Here is a 17,196-nt window from a genome sequence, read left to right as displayed (position 1 = left end):
AATTAGGGGGTCTATTGCCACTCCATATGAATTTCTAGCCCTTCCTTATGTTAGCAAACATTTTCAGTGTACATAGATAGCAGAATATGGATTATATTCACTACACACATTGACATCACAGACAGGGCATCTGGTCGGTGAGCAGCAGTATGAAGGATGACCAGGATTATTCTGGGTCAGGTGCTTGTCTCCACTTCCATAAACACTCTAATATTAAATGGATTTTGGAAAATACTTTGGCATCTGTTTATTATTTATTATTTATTATTTTTTCCAGTATTTCATCAGTTATGAAATACTGGAAAGTAGGAGTACCTTTAATCAAGTTCTGCTGTCAGTGTCGGATGATTAATCAGAAAACAGATGAGGATTTATTTGAGGTGTCACCATTTCTATGTTCCAATTTCTGAGTCAGTTAGGTTCATTTGACAGAAACAGCAGCAGGATCTACCTATTGTGAGGAAGTTTTAAGTTTCACAAATAAAATGTAACAAATTGGCAAGGGGAAAGTAGTTACAGAATATCATTTATGAAGAAATTCACAGGGTTTATGCAGCACATATGATTCAGACTGTCTAGAAGCCGTTATTTTTCCTAGAATTACTGCAGAAATACATACCCCATATGTATTTTTATGTCCACAACATTGCTTTAACTTCCAGGAGTAACTTCCTGTAATTAATGTACATTTATTCCTCTTAATACAAGCTTTTCAGTCTTATGGGAAAGCTACATAAATCACTGAAAAACTGGCATATGATTTAAATCTTGTAATGAGAAAATCTAAAAGACTTTCCAAGAAAGCTTTAAAACCAATTTAAAATATAATTATTTCTGTTGAAATGTCTCCTAAATCATTTGTTTGGACTATAGAAGCTCCAAGTTAAAATTGCAGTTTGCAATTGTTTGCTTGCTTAGTAGAACTTAAGATAACTGTTTAGAGAGAGCACCAGTCTATGGAAATTTCCTTTTTAGAAGTGATTTTCTCACCCTGTGTTTTCAAGATGTATGTAAATTGTAAATAATGTCAAGGAGAGCATATTGGTGACTTACTTTGCAAGTGATATGAAAATAATTTATCAACACCAGAAAATAATGAAATATTTAAATAGAAGTAGATAATTATTGGAGATAGATGTATACACAATATGTATAACAGCCTTTCATAATGCGTCATGACCCTCATCTTTAAACTCTGGACATTTCTGCACAGGAAAGGCACAAGGAAGAATTCAAAAAAGAATGAACAAGTTCACTTGATAACAAGCCAGAAAAGATTAAGAAGATGAATCATAAAATTCTCTGCCATAATGGTACATTTCTAATCATCCCACTGGATTCTGTGCTGGTTCGTTGCCATTAGATGTTTTCACTTGGACTGCCTGTGCAAATTTATGCAGAGCTCTAAACTTCCTCTAGTTTCATGAACATTGCACAGTGGAAACTGTGATGCTTACCAGTATTTTAGGAATGCTGGGAATTGGTGTTATAGATGAGTTTATGTAAATGTATGTTTTTAAAAAGATCTTGTGATTTTTCTTAACTAGGGTTTAATGGGACCCAGAGGCCCACCTGGAGCATCTGGACCCCCTGTGAGTACAGTCTTCTCTCTCCTACTGACACGGACATACCTGTAAAATTAAAAATTATATTGTTTGGAAACCAATCATATCTCCCTCATTTTCTAGGGTCCTCCTGGTTTCCAAGGTCTTCCTGGTGAACCTGGTGAACCTGGTCAAACAGTAAGTACAGATCACATGCAGACACTGCTAGCATCAGGAAATAACACACCAAAGTAGGCTCGTAATGCTTAGGCCTGTTTCTCATATCTCTATGCACTTCTTTGAATGCTTGGACACTCCTGCTTGATCCTGTTACAGAAACAGAGCTGAACACTCAGGTTCAGGCTCTCTCCACTTGGAATCGTAAAGTGTGAAATTGATTAGGCTCTAACTATGCCCCAGCTCGAGTCAGATAACAGTGGGAAGATGTATATAAAGACTGATGCTGCAAGTAATTCTCAATCTATTTTTAACAGGGTCCCCAGGGTCCTCGTGGTCCCCCTGGTCCTCCAGGAAAGGCTGGTGAAGACGTAAGTGGTTATTAAATGTTTCTCGTCTCTTTTGGGGTAGTGATTCAACCTCAACAACCAGATTATTGTTAAGCTAAACATTCTATTGGCCATATTTTCTACATTGTTAAATAAATAAGCCCCTGAGATAATCATTTTATGGTATAAGAGGTGCAGTATGCTGGAAATGTACAGAAAATTGGATGACTTCCAAACCACTCCAAATACATTATTTAACTTACTGATTACAGGGAGAAGAAAACTTAAAAGTCAAGACTCTCCCTGTATTTATGGAAAAAGAGAAGCCTTGGCAATGTATTTTCTTTTCTTTTAGTGGTTTGTGTTGCTATTTTACAAAAGGAGCTTTCCTTCTTAGTGCATCTTTATTGCATTTTTTTAGGGTCACCCTGGCAAACCTGGAAGACCGGGTGAGAGGGGTGTTGCTGGCCCTCAGGTATGTAGTGATCCACTGGATGCAGTACAAACCAGTTCACTAATCAATGAAACCTAACAACCTTTCTGAATTTCATCACATTAACAGTCTAGTAATATTCCTTATATGTATTAATACAATTTCAGCCCTTACCTGCAGGGATATCATATAGTTATGTTTTTATTTTGTTTCCCTACCCCATTCCCACTAAAGCTAGTAATGAGTAACAGAAGTGGCATAGTGAGGGGTTACACAGGAGCAAGTAAGCAGGAAACTTGGCCTAGATAGTTAAAAAAGCTGTGCTATGACATAATAAGGCATGAAATTTCCGAGATTCAGAACTGAAAAAATCAGGTTGATTACTGTTAGTCTTGAAACAAGTCTGGTCCCGAGAGGTTAGGATCTGGATTCTGTTCCTTACTTGAATGATAATAACCCAAATGTACTTGTTAATTTTGTTGAAAGACTTACTCATCACCTATCCTTTTAACTGCTCTATATAATATGAGAGACAATCATTCATGCACTGTGTGTTTTTTAGGGTGCTCGTGGTTTCCCTGGAACTCCTGGTCTGCCTGGCTTTAAGGGAATTAGGGTGAGTACATATATACTTTTCCCTGAATATTTAAGACTAACAACATTGCAGCATACTGAAAACTCCTGGAAATCCTCTGAAAGTGAAGAGTGCACAAACCTCTTCAAAGTTCTTAATACTGCCTGATATGAAAGACTAATTATTTCTGAAAAATCAGAAGATCTTATTAGGAAATTATTTTGTGTGGAAGTTTTTATGTTATAAGACTAAGAATTTGCATATAGCCATTTGAGAGAAAATACGTATCAATATTTCTTTTTCTGCTCAATATAGGGACACAATGGTCTGGACGGTCAAAAGGGACAACCTGGTACTCCTGGCAACAAGGTAAAGACAAAATCTGAAAATGTAGGATGCATTTGTAGCTCTTCCTAGCAAAAGACATGGGAAATCCCATCCAACCAGTCTTCCATGTTTCCACTAAACATTGCCCAGCTGCAGTAACCTAGAAGGCACTGGATCCATGTAGAACAGATATAGTCACTTTGTCATGGGAAAACATTCCTGAGGCCTTGGTCTTGAGCCCTCAATCAAGTTGTAAGCAAGTTAGTGCTTTCTGTGAATAAAGGCTGCAGAATTGGGCTCTTAAGGATTGACTATTCAGCAGCACTTCAGACTGATTTTGCTATCTCTGCTCTTCTCTGGATTGTATTCTGCATTTGGGTAGGTTTTTTTAAAGCATGCTAAAAGGAAAACATCTCATTTTTTTACAAAACTATTGTGTGACACACGTGGTCAATGTAAGGCTTCCTGTTAAAAATTTGGATAGATGCAGTGCTTTTCTGAGTTAAGGCAATTTGATCCTCACAGTCTTTTTTTTTTTTAATCATCTTCATATTAGTGCACATTTGAACACTAGCCTTAGAAAAAACACCTTAAAATATATTCTGAAATATAGTCTAAAACATCTGTGGTAGACTCTTGTCTTTTAGTTTTTTCTTCTCCCATTCTGCCTCAGTACCTAATATCAGTGTTCTTGAAAAATTCACTGTTACATCATTATGTTATAGGAAATCCTGACAGATTCACAGGAGATTTGTATTCACACACTTCTAATATAACAATGAAAAACTCTAATACTAATTCTCCATCTTGCTTGTTTCTGAGAGCTTAACACTACTTGTTTATAGGGGTTTTAATTGTAACATGGCATTCTTCAATATCACTGCAAGTTGTTAACCTTCAGGAAAAGTCTAGATGGCAAAGTCTGTCCAGTCATTGGAGATTTAAAGCAGATAAAGCACATAAGTAAAGGATGTAGCAGTTACTAGTAAGAGTGCTAGAAAATACCAGCATATTAAATCAAGGTTGTCTTTGATGTAACCTTGCTGAAATCAACAATGAAAAAAAAAACTTGCTCACTTGGCAGCATTTAAGACTAGGTGTGTTCAGGTGTATTCAGGATACAAGCGCTCTAAGACAAATTTTGTCACTGTAGACCAGCCTAGACCTGTTGAGAATACGGTACTGAGGGGACAGGAGCCATATATTAATGGCTGTTACTCAAATAGTCAAGTATTATTGGTCTTAAGGTGAAAATACCTGAGGCAGATCCTTATTTTAAGCCATTTGAAAGGACTTTGTCAACTTATACTAAGGCAAAAGAAAGCATCGTTCTGCTTCTGCTTTAGCTAAAAAACAGCTGCTGATCTGGATTTTTAGTTGACTATCCAGATCCAATCTCTTAAATGTATACTAAAGAGTAAATGTCAGCATAAAGAAAGGGGGTAAAAAAGGCTGAGCAAGTGACACAACTTTGTCTGGCCCTCCTCTTCTAAAAGGATTCCATCTGGCTGTGTTCCAGTATATGCAGGGAGAATTGCAGTCTCTGCACCCTCAGGACTTGATGCGCTATTATTGTATAGTGTGATGCAGAAACATGGACAGGGCTGTGTTGTAAAATGCTTCAGAAGACACAGACAGTGGGATCCAGTAGGAGAAAACCTCTCTGATAGTGTTAGACTATCTGTCCAAAGCATCCTTTAAGTAACTCAAACCTCCAAACTTTCTTCTTCATAGGGAGAGCCTGGTGCCCCTGGTGAAAATGGTACCCCAGGACAACCTGTAAGTACTCACTGCTGCTGTGGGAAACTAGAATCTGATTTACTTCAGCCAGCATTTTCTTCATTATTTGTCATTATTGACACTCCACACACCCAGATACTCTAATGTAATAGTAATGTGACTTAACAGAAGGAAAAAAAACCTCTATATGTCTATGTTCAATGAAAAGATATAAATGAGTTAATTTAATTTCTCTTTCAAGGGTGCTCGTGGTCTCCCTGGTGAGAGAGGAAGAGTAGGTGCCCCTGGACCAGCTGTAAGTGGCTTCCCATCTGTTCTGTTATCATGAACCAGCCACTCACTGTGGCTTCCTCTGATATTCAGTTCTCTTTTAAAACTGTTTATCATGTTCTTTCCTCACAGGGTGCTCGTGGAAGTGATGGCAGTGCTGGCCCCACTGGACCTGCTGTAAGTTTCAGTCTGGCTTTTTGAGAGCCTGGCTCCATTAGGCTTTGTGATTCTCTTCCTGTTTTTAGAGGATTTCTTGAGCTTTTAAGAAGTTGCTTGTGCTGATGTTTTTAACATGGTTCTTTGTTGCTTATCCGACCATCACAAAGAGAATGAGTGAAACATAAATGCTTTGCAGACAATATCATGAGAGCCTCAGGATTTATATTAAACACATCCATATCAAAGGAACCAAATTATTCTCTTGTTTGCACTGGTGAATTCATGAGGTTTTCCAGCACATCTCACTGAGAAATACCCAGTGCACAGAATTCTCATTTCCAACAGTCTAGCAGAATCATTCTCATCCAAAAGCTAGAGACTTTCTACTTTTTAACAGCTACATATCATGCACGTGCTACAGATGGCTATAATTATATACATCCTGTAAATTATATATGCACAACAGGACGTAGCTTTGCACCTATCAGCCTAACAGGCACTAAAGTTTTTCATTCACCACTTATACCTGAGTTGTGAGTTAGTGTGAAAGGCCAGCAAGATCGAGCTCTCCTGATCTGACTGGTAAACAGTAATTATTCCAATAAGAGCTAATCCAATGCAGATTTGTCTGTTTAAAATGAGTTAGTGTTGCCATAATTTACCCTTGACTTCAGTAAATGTCATTTATCTCAGCCACATAAATATGAATATAAGGATATAGTTTTGAAACTGTAAAACAAATCTGAAATCCACCAGAACAGTAGTAACAGTTAATAGTTTGGTTTTTTTTCTTCCTACTTTCAAAAACTGAGTCTATGATGAAGCTGTACTTGGTTCTGTTTTGCCAAAGTTGATTTTAATACCCCTTGTCACTTCAAACACCTGTTGTGCTTTAACAGAGTAGAATGTGAGCATGGCTGTGAATTTCTCTTAAGTTCTCCCATGTGGAATATTTAAAAAATGTGTGATTGGGCTGTTAAATTGCAGGCAAATAAAAATCTTACAGCTAAGATCTGATGCAGTAGAACCAAAACATTTTAGCTGAAGACATTTTGAATGAAGGCAGTTGAGTTGCCTCATAAGAAACACAAGAAAAATGTTTTGAACCTGCCAATTGCTTAAGTTGTTATTCACAATGGGCACAGTGTTGCTTTATGTCCCAGTGTCTGTTCAGGCTGAAGTTACTTTTCGCATACTTAGGTTACAATACCTCAATATTCTGCAAAACAGTTATTAACACTCATTTTTTAAAAACTAAAACAGAAATAACATTTTATCCTTCTTTCCACTTGAAATTTAAAATGTAAAAAAGTCAATGCAATGAAAACTCTGGAATTTTATGCTTTCAAACATATCCTAAAGGGCATTCGGTCTTTTTTTTGCTTATGCAAAACTAGTGACAATTCCAGGTACCCCCTTTATAACACAGTAGGCTAGAGAATGTCTGAAGCCAATTCCTCTTTGTCATACCAGCTAACAAGTTTTATTACCTTGGATTTATGAGGCAGTTTTATTATAAATATTTCTAATTGAAAGATGTTAGCTCACAAAATAGTAGATATCAATTCCCAATATCAATTAATGAGTTGGATTTTAAATTAGTAATTGAAGAAAAACTATCCCTTTTTATCTGTATACCTTAAAAAATTAAGGCTATGGATCCATCAGTGTATCTTTTCTTGTAATGTCTGGTACATTGGAACTTTGTCCCAATGTAATTATAAATCTCACAGCAATAGGTAAACATAGAATCAGTCATCTTGCCTTGCGGATTCCTGCCTCTGCTCATCCTCTGTTCTTTCTCAGGTGTTTGGCCTCAAGGCAAGATTTTACCAATTCTTGCTTAATTTGCACTGCAAATGTTGTTTAAGCATTGACCTGGCTCTTAACTGTTTGTAGTGAGCCAAATCTGTCAGTTTGGAATTGCAAAAGGCAACTAATATGCCGAGGTGGTAATGTGTGGAATAAGTAAATGTGCATTTTTTTAATCTGTTTACTTCAACAAGCAAGATGTTTCTGTTGTCAGTGAATAACTTCACACAACTGCTTCCCTTTCATTTCCCAGGGCCCTATTGGTGCTGCTGGTCCTCCAGGATTCCCAGGTGCTCCTGGTGCTAAGGTATGAGCATCTGCTTCATGGTGGTGCATTTGATAGTGAAGATTAAATGTACTAACCAGAGTTTCTAGAGAGCAAAAAAAAGTCCCACCCTCTATGAACTATGAGGGCTTTCTTATTAATTACTCTAGGGATTCATCCTCATCTTGATCTGTATTTGGTTAACATTAGATGTGTATGCTAATTTAAAATACAGCACTTACTTCACAGCTGAAGATCGATGCTGGGCAGGTTTAGGAAGACACAAAACCCTTTTACTGCGTCCTATGTGGTGCACTTATATACACCTTCCAAGGGTGACATGAATCATGATAAATAAGGAAAGCAGCAGTTAACATCACTTTACAGAAATAGTGGAGGACGAAGAAGATGCATTTGAGTATTTGTCTACTTCCAGTCTAAGTCCTTGAAATTGCAATGCAGAAATTGCATTAAAATTTTTCTGGTTTAGGGCAGTACTGTTTTGCTCTTGCAGAGCAAATTGGTATCTTGAATTATTCACTTTATTGCTCAAATCCTCTCATATTTTACCTGGGTAAGAACCTCAATATTTTTAGTGTCCAAGGAAGGACAGAGAATCTGAGGAAAGAGTGTTGCCTATATTTCATTTACAAATTTTGCTGACCATTTGCCATGAAATCCATGTCATTCTGTGTATCAGACAAAACTTAATCCACTTTTACAAGAAAAAAAGTATTGTTTTCTAAACCTTTAATTTTAACTGCAGGGAAGATGAGAAAAAAATTAAGATCCCATTCTGGTTATTCTTTTCAAAAGGCAAGACGTTTGAAAACCATTAAGTCTTCTCTAATGCAGATGCAAGCGTGGTGATAGGATGTACTTTCAAAAGAGAAAACTGTCTACATATCCAGGGTGAACTCTGACTGAACTGCTGAAGAGAACTTATTATATTCAGGTTCTGGTAGTCAACTTAGGAAATACAACCTTCTGAAAATAAAAGCAAGAACCTTTTTTTTGTCATTTACTCCATTGTGAACACCATAACATGACACTCTAATCAGGCCGAACTTTGGATTTTGCATCTATGCAAATGGCATCTGAAAGTGCAAGATAATGGCCAATTAAGTGTCATGTACTATGGCACCTCAGGCCAGTTCTGGAGGCACATGGATGCAAATAAGACAAGGATGCTAATTCTGGGTTTTTCTCATTAACCTTCTGGCTAAGCCCCTGTTTTTCCTGTCTTAGCCATTGCCTTAAATGAAGCCTAACTAGACATCCCAACTTGAGTGCCTTTAAAATCCATTGAAAGCTCTCAGCTGCTTGGTTTCCTGGCCTCTGAAGTGGGAATAAACAAATATGATTCTCTTCATGCCAGGCTGATACAGGATTGCTTCACTGTTGCCATAACACTGTGTACACTGATAGAGGGTTCTGTCCTTCTCTCCAACAGGGTGAAATTGGACCTGCTGGTAATGTTGGTCCTAGCGGTCCTGCTGGCCCAAGAGGAGAGATTGGACTTCCTGGTTCTAGTGGTCCTGTTGGCCCTCCTGTGAGTAACTTGCCAGCTTTTATCTATTGTCAGATGTGGGCACTTTTGATTCTGAATTAACCAGTATTGTTGTCTTTTTTTTAACAGGGCAACCCCGGTGCTAATGGTCTTCCAGGGGCTAAAGGTGCAGCTGTAAGTACAACTACACTCACACATGTTTGCTCTAAAAAAAAAAAAACAATTCAGTTAATGCAACAGAAAAGACAATGGGTTCATAATACCTCTTTCCCCCTCTGTTGGACAGGGTCTTCCTGGTGTTGCTGGTGCTCCTGGTCTGCCTGGTCCCCGTGGTATTCTTGGTCCTCCTGGCCCTGCTGGTCCTAGTGGTGCTAGAGGACTTGTTGTAAGTGACCTCCTCTATTGCATCTATTTGAAAACCAGACACAGTGTCCACAATTGTAAAAGATCTTCTCTGGATAAGGTTTTTATTATAGTGCAGACATTTTTTCTTGATGCACTATAATTGAACATTGTAGTTAATTTCTGTGTCTCATTACTCGCTTTAGGTGCTGAGACTGAGAAGATTCACTCTGCACTCCCTATGAGTGCAAGGAGTAGTTGGACTCAATGATCCTTGTGGGTCCCTTCCAATGCAGAATATTATGTGACTGTGAAGCTCTGTCATTGTTGATAGCATTGAGAGAGGTGTGGCAGCAATCTCACAGCTAGGCCCTCAGTGGGTATCCTCAGTTGAGGAACCAGCCCTAAATGTGGTGTTGTTCAATACTGTCATTTCTAAGCATCTTTAATATGTTCGGGTTTGTGCCTTTTAAGTCAAAAATGCAGTCATACTCATTGACCATTTTCACAATAGAGGGAGGCATGCCATTAGATGATAAAAGAATTTTTTGATTCATGAGTAAGCTCTCCAGGTAGAATAGAGACTTTTGGAATGATGCCTAATTCTGTCATCTTTTTGTTTTGGACTCTAGGGTGAACCAGGCCCCGCTGGTGCCAAGGGAGAAAGTGGTATGAAGGGTGAGCCTGTAAGTATGGCAAAATGCGAAGGCTTTTTCAATCAAAAGCCTAATAATATCGGCAAAATGGTGTCTGACATCTTCTTTTTCTCTGTTTGTCCAAAATAGGGTGCTGCTGGACCTGCAGGCCCTCCTGGCCCCAGTGGTGAGGAAGGCAAGAGAGGCAGCCCTGGTGAACCTGGCTCTGCTGGTCCCCCAGGCCCTGCTGGTCTGAGAGTAGGTTTTCTTTTCATGTTGCAGACATAGAAGCAAAAAGGAAAGTGGAAATCAATCTAGAGTCCCACAGGCAAATTAAATAATTATGAGTAATTAAATTTACATTAATGCTGCTAAGCAGTGATAATTTTCTATTCTGAGCCTTTTGATTAATTGGGACCAAACCCACTTTTACTTTGCATTAATGCTTATTTACTATCTTATCCCTGAAGTATTTAGAGATTGCTTTGATTTATCCACTGTGTAATATTTAGTGAATTATCTTTTGATTACTCTTAAAAGTTTTTGATGGGATTTAGAATACACAATGGGCTCACACATAATGGGGAGGAAAAGCTTTCAATTCAGTGTCTTCAAGGATGCCTAGTCAACTTTTCACTGAGTGAGAAAGCCACTCCATGAACTTCAGGAGGCATGTAGCTTTGTGAATGAAAAGAATTCACAGCAAAATGATAAGAAAAATGGCAGTGCTTCCCCCAGATTTTTTTTTTTTTTTGGCAGAGAAAGAGAAGTTAGAGTCAGTAACTCTCTACAGGGAATGTGGAACTGTGTGGGCCAGGGATCCTAGCTGCTGGCTAGTGCCTTTATTAATTACAACAAACACTGAAAATGGTACAAACATTAGAATTTAAACAAATCTACAGGAAATGAGAGAGATTTCTTTTGCAATACCTGTTTACACTGAGGTGTGTGTGTGTTTAAAGCTGCACTTATCTCAAATTCAGCAGACCTGCTTGGAAGGCTGAAATCTAGTAGGCACTATACATCTCAGAGGAACAGATTTATTTCTTTCCCTTTCTTGATTTTTTTTGTGTTGACTTGCAGGGTGTACCTGGATCTCGTGGGCTCCCTGGAGCTGATGGCAGAGCTGGTGTCATGGTAAGGCTTTTGTCTGGGTCACTATTTCTGAACCACCTTTTATATACAGATGTGCGATGCTTTTTGCTACCTCTGCCTAATTTTATTTATTTCTTTTGGTAGGGACCTGCTGGTAACCGTGGTGCTAGTGGTCCTGTTGGTGCTAAGGGTCCTAATGGTGATGCTGGCCGTCCTGGTGAGCCTGGTCTTATGGGTCCAAGAGTAAGTTTGAACTCTGTGGATTAAGTTTGAACTACATAGAAAGAAAATTACTTACAATTAATGGACAAAATTATTCAGAAATCCAAATGCGAAAAATTCAGCATGGGTTAACCACAGTTAAGGCACTTCTACCACTCAAAAAAAAAAAAAAAAAGATTAGGAATGATTTGGAAGCATCAAAATGTTTATTGAAATTAGTAACTTTTGTTAGGGTAGCATTTGATCACCTTGCAATGGAGCACTGTCCTCTTGTACTGGATGCTGCATTGACTTCTGTAAGGGGTTTCTACTTGTGATTATTTACAGAATGTGATCATTATGGTCACAACTGAGGTGTGCTTGTGTTCTCTTTAATGAACTCGAAGGAAAGCAGACCCTACTAAAATGTTGTGAAATGGCTGATCTCAATTATTTCTTTATTATTTTGCAAATGATTTCACTGAAAACAGCCATTCACTTTTAGTGGTGTTGGCTGCAGCCAGATTATGTTCTTCTCATTACATTTATATTCCTTATTCTTTCTCTTCCTACCCTACCCTGTGAAGTGAAAGTTTGCAATGCACATATAAGTATTAGGCATCTGCAAACATTGAAACACACTATCTTCCAAAGCAGACCCTAAATTAGTTTCTCTGAGTAAAACAGGTACTTTCCTATACTGATTTTCAACTGGCATGGGAGCACAGACCACTAAATTAACAGTGTGCTTCAGGTGGAAATGTGATAGCACCTACAGTAATTTTTAAACAGTGTACACTGATAACTTGGCACATTTGTGTGTGTGCATGCATACATGTAGATAAAAATGGTGGTTATGTGTTGGGTGAGTGGATTTCCTTCTAAAAACATGAAAATTTTCCTTTCTCAGGGTCTCCCAGGTCAGCCTGGAAGCCCAGGCCCTGCTGGCAAGGAAGGTCCTGTTGTAAGTACCTTGCTTTTTATTCTGTTCTCCCATTGCATGGGAAAGAATGAAGTACAATTGTATAAATCAGACGTCTCAGAACTGAGCTCTAACACAACTGTGTAAAACCAGAAAGATTTTCTCTTGTATTACTCAGAAGATCAGTGTGAAGCTTTCTATTCATTTCTGTGGGTCTCGGATCTGGCCTGTGTCCTGGAAGGGGAAGAAGAAATACAGAGTTCTATAAAAAGGAGAACAAGGGAGGGATGCATGAGCGTGCAATGTATCAGCAATGGTTAAAAGTTAAATGACATTTGCTTCCTATCAGTACATATTTCTCCTAAAGCTGAACTCTAATTGAATTACCTCAGCCATTTAATAGTATGATTGCTTTTCCTAGGGTTTCCCTGGAGCAGATGGCAGAGTTGGGCCAATTGGTCCAGCTGGTAATAGAGGTGAGCCTGGCAACATTGGATTCCCTGGACCAAAAGGTCCCACTGTAAGTATAGTACAGAAACTTTCTATTACTATGAAAGTATTTCCAGACTAACCTGTAGGTTCTCAACTCTGTCATTAAACCAACACATCTCCCTGTGCCCTCCTGTGCTGCTCACCAGATGGCATCCACTTACATTCAAGAGTTCTGTTTCAAATTATTTTCCAGTTATCTAAAATATGATTAAAGAAATGAAAAAGCAGCTTAATTAGCTTAGGAATATTTTTTGACATTGAAGTTGTTAGAATAATATAAGTCTGTTTTATGATTTCAGCATGTCCATTTTATCATTTCTGTATATTCACATTTGTAATAGTTCTGTCAAGTTTGGCCATTAAACCAGTTCCAGGGTAGTGCTCTTTATGGAGCACCATCCAAAGCTCACTCAGCTTAGAAGAAAATCTACCAGTGACTTCAGTGGAGTTCTTTACATGTCCCACAGAGGCCACAGATAACAATCATGTCCTCGACTTGACTGTTGCTGTGCATATACACACATGCAAATATATAGTGTATTGCATAGGATACTATGTGGAGGGCCATGAATTATGATCTCAAAACATAAAGGCATTGAGTGTTGAAAAGAAAAGACATATATTTTTGAGCTAATCTAAGTGACGCAAAAAGACAGATAGACCTTGTGTGTGTTTTAATTTGGGTTAAAGAAATATTAGAGTAAATCTGGCAGTGAGAGTGTAAGTCTCTGCTTAGTAGTTTAAACTGAATCTAATTTGAACTGTTGGTTAACTTTTCTGTCTTTTTCTTTCAACTTCAGGGTGAACCTGGCAAACCTGGTGAAAAAGGCAATGTTGGTCTTGCTGGCCCACGGGTATGAGGATATATTTTCTTTATCACCTTCCTGAGAGGAAAAAAAAGCAGATTTTCCAGACCTCTGTAATAAGATAGCATTGGCTTATGCAAGTATGAATAGATGATGAAATTAGAAAATCCCTTGGGAATGCATTCTTTTTAGCCTCATGTCAGTGGGGGCTATTACTTAATGGATAAATGAAAACTCCCCTTCTTGGGTATTACCTGGGTAATTAATCATGGGGTATTACTCCGTGAAGAGGAAAATAAAGCACTCCCTCATCCATAATTCTTAGAGCACAGTGTATGGTTTCTAATTTATCCTGTAAATTTCCAACTTTTTACTGATAGTTGAAACTTACTAATTCTTCCATTTGAGGGACACCAGAAAACAGTCTGCTGTGGGAAAAATGCTATCAGCAAGGTTTCTATATTCTGTAATTCCAAAAGAAGTTTTCTTAAGTATAAATGTGCTGCAATAACTAAAACAATAATGAGAATTTAAAATTTTAAGCGTCTTTAGTACTTCTGGCTGTGAAGTTCTTGCAAGGAAATGGTTTAGTTCAAAATACACAGTCAGAGACTTTTGATTTTGGCACATAATCATTTAGAGATATTACTCATATCAAATCAAAACATTGATAATAGCTTTCTACTTGAATATCTATAGGGTGCTCCTGGTCCAGAGGGAAACAATGGTGCTCAGGGTCCTCCTGGAGTCACTGTAAGTAGCAGCCTCCACACAAATCAAAATTGTGATTTACTTTTCATTAGTGTGACTTCCCATTTTAAAATACACTTCCCTGTATTTCTTCTTCCAAGTTAATAATTGGTTTTTCATTGCATCCAGGGCAACCAAGGTGGAAAGGGTGAAACAGGTCCTGCTGGCCCTCCTGGCTTCCAGGTAAGTAACTGTGTGCTTTGTTCAATCTTATCTATGGTTCCCAAAATGTGAAGAGCTTCTGCCTTAACTATATTTGTATTCTTATTTCTTTACACTCAGGGTTTGCCAGGTCCCTCGGGTCCTGCTGGAGAGGCTGGTAAACCAGGCGAGAGGGTGAGTAACAAACACAGCATTCCATGGATGGGGCAGGCCTTGCATGAGGGCTGTGTTTGCAATGGCACACGTGGTGAAGCAAGAGCCTGTTGAATCTATTTGCCAAAACAAAGCTATCAGGGTAACATGCAAACTTTAATAGTCCCTTTTGCACTGGAATTTGCATCATACTTCCTTTTTCAAAGTTTTGATATGAAACAGAGAAAAGACAGTCCTTTGCTTTTTGAGCCTTAAGTAGCAATAAAATATGCTTCTTCCCCCAGAAGAGACAGTACATGAAAAATATTTTATTTCACATTTCTTTCAAAATCTTCAAGCTTCAATCTAACCTGCAGTACTCCAACTGCGTTTTTTCATCTCAGCTGATTTCAGGGAATGTACAATGGCATCCAACTGAGTTCAGTCATGATTCATGCTCTAGCTGTTGCAGAGTTAGTGTGAGATGTAGTCTGCACATTGTGCATCCTTTGTGTCATAATCACCTTTAACATTTATAGTTACATCTGTGTCCCTGTAAAAGAGTTTACATTGCAAATACCTGAAAAAAGAGCTTGTAATTTAATAACTACCTCTTCAGATGAAAAAATATGATATATAATATATAATATATAATATATAATATATAATATATAATATATAATATATAATATATAATATATAATATATAATATATAATATATAATATATAATATATAATATATAATATATAATATATGTGTACCTTGAGATATTGTGCAGCTGCAGGAAGAGGGCTTATTTCCATGTATGTAATAGACTGTCTGAAAATTTGTCTGAAACTTCTCAATATGCTGCTGCAATTTGAGAATTTCCATTTTTTTGCTAAGAAATAAACTTTACCACTATATCTACTCTCTTACAGGGTCTTCATGGTGAATTTGGTGTTCCTGGTCCTGCTGGCCCAAGAGTGAGTAACTCATTTGAAATCTGGTACAGACTGTCTTAATAATGTGTTCAATAATAATAGTAACCAGACACAGTAACTAGTAACACAGATTTTCTTAGCCCAACCATTTCACTTTTACTATCCCTTGCTAGGCAGCTCCTACCTCCCAAGCACTGTCTTTGAATAAATAGTGGACTGAATTCAGAAACTAGAATAGTCATTAGAAGATCTTGCCTCCCACTTCCCTTTAATTCTGAACTGTTAATAAACATCCTCAAAGAGCTTTGTGTGGATGCCTTCCTGCATGGCAGGAAGATCCCATTTATGTAGAGCAAGAAGTAGTTTATAAAGGGCTCAATTAATTATTTGCTTTCCAAATCCACTTCCAAAGAGATTGATATTTAACCTACTTCTGTTGCTGCTTCTTTTCTTCTGACTTCCAGATTATGTCCAGTGACAAATATTTCCATTCACTCTTATAATTTATTTCAATCAGTTTAAACAGTACTTTTGCTGCTTATGTTTTAGTGCCCTGAGTCCGTATCAAAAACCATGTCTGCTCTAAACTCTCATTTTGGCAATGCATCCAAGCCAAGTTCCCTATGTCATAGCAATAGCAGTTATTTGCCTCTGCTCTAGCTTCCCCTAAGCATCACATATCCAGCCCTCAGTGTATTTCATCCAATATTCCAAATTAGGTCTTACTGTTGCTTTATACACAAAAGTAACCCTTCCTAAAAATACCCCAGTGCTTGCGCCAGATCACATTTTCCTTTTACACATCTGTGTCATATTGTTGGCTATTACTTTTCCCTTTCTTCATTTTCGCCACTGAAACCTCCATTTACAGCAGAATTTGCAGTTTTGGTGCCAAAATGAATGGCCTGGTACTTGCACTCCTGAATTTTATCTCTTTGCTGTGACAGCCATCTAGCAGGTTACTCACTTCATCCTGTGTAGTCTGCCAGTCCTTCTTCCTGTTGACAAATGCTTCCACCTTTGTGATATCTGCATATTTCTTCTTTTTCTGCCTTCTGTAATTAACAAAATGTATGGAAAAAAATGAATTTAGGAACATCTCTACAATATAAATTAATCTGTTGCATCACTGGTGCTTTCTACTGGTGTGCTATCTCCCCTTAAGTCAGTTCTTTGACCATGTAATAGTTCTTACACACATTCCAAATTCTCCAGCATAGCTAAAAACTCCATTATACCTTATAAGATTATTTACTGATGTCCAGCTTGATCACACTGCGATAATTTGAGATATCTTTAGTAAAACTAGTTTCTTTCTTTGATAGATCTATTGTGCATTTAAATTGAGTTTCTGGCTACTTCCATGTCTCCACATCTATGATTCAGAATTTATCTTTCTACCTGTTATAATGTACAGGTGAAATTAGTAGGCTTTAGGTGTTACCTTTATTCTCCTGTCACCAGGTATTTGCCACTGTAAAAATAATTGTTTGCCAATTACTATCCCATTAATTTCACTAAAATCCATTATTTGTCCTAAAGCAGAATCTCCGTTTGACAGCAGAATGCCAGACACTGTTAACATAACAAGCAA

General features: G+C 37.8%; 1 protein-coding gene across 1 annotated transcript in view; it reads left to right on the top strand.

Moving 5' to 3' along the window:
* COL1A2 (collagen type I alpha 2 chain) overlaps positions 1-17,196 on the top strand; it is a 38,957-nt gene that overhangs the window by 7,506 nt on the left and 14,255 nt on the right. The window contains exons 7-30 of the mRNA XM_066197426.1: positions 1,548-1,592; positions 1,689-1,742; positions 2,039-2,092; positions 2,472-2,525; positions 3,046-3,099; positions 3,373-3,426; positions 5,119-5,163; positions 5,366-5,419; positions 5,527-5,571; positions 7,619-7,672; positions 9,084-9,182; positions 9,270-9,314; positions 9,427-9,525; positions 10,115-10,168; positions 10,268-10,375; positions 11,201-11,254; positions 11,357-11,455; positions 12,324-12,377; positions 12,757-12,855; positions 13,628-13,681; positions 14,333-14,386; positions 14,513-14,566; positions 14,666-14,719; positions 15,600-15,644. Of these exons, the coding sequence (XP_066053523.1) occupies positions 1,548-1,592; positions 1,689-1,742; positions 2,039-2,092; positions 2,472-2,525; positions 3,046-3,099; positions 3,373-3,426; positions 5,119-5,163; positions 5,366-5,419; positions 5,527-5,571; positions 7,619-7,672; positions 9,084-9,182; positions 9,270-9,314; positions 9,427-9,525; positions 10,115-10,168; positions 10,268-10,375; positions 11,201-11,254; positions 11,357-11,455; positions 12,324-12,377; positions 12,757-12,855; positions 13,628-13,681; positions 14,333-14,386; positions 14,513-14,566; positions 14,666-14,719; positions 15,600-15,644 (1,485 nt within the window). The remainder of the gene's footprint in view (positions 1-1,547; positions 1,593-1,688; positions 1,743-2,038; positions 2,093-2,471; positions 2,526-3,045; positions 3,100-3,372; positions 3,427-5,118; positions 5,164-5,365; positions 5,420-5,526; positions 5,572-7,618; positions 7,673-9,083; positions 9,183-9,269; positions 9,315-9,426; positions 9,526-10,114; positions 10,169-10,267; positions 10,376-11,200; positions 11,255-11,356; positions 11,456-12,323; positions 12,378-12,756; positions 12,856-13,627; positions 13,682-14,332; positions 14,387-14,512; positions 14,567-14,665; positions 14,720-15,599; positions 15,645-17,196) is intronic.

This window comes from Chamaea fasciata, unplaced genomic scaffold (assembly GCF_029207755.1).
Source record: "Chamaea fasciata isolate MVZ Bird 193981 ecotype frontalis unplaced genomic scaffold, bChaFas1.0.hap1 SCAF_1, whole genome shotgun sequence".
Lineage (NCBI taxonomy): Eukaryota > Metazoa > Chordata > Aves > Passeriformes > Sylviidae > Chamaea > Chamaea fasciata.
This window is presented reverse-complemented; position numbering and strand designations above follow the sequence as displayed.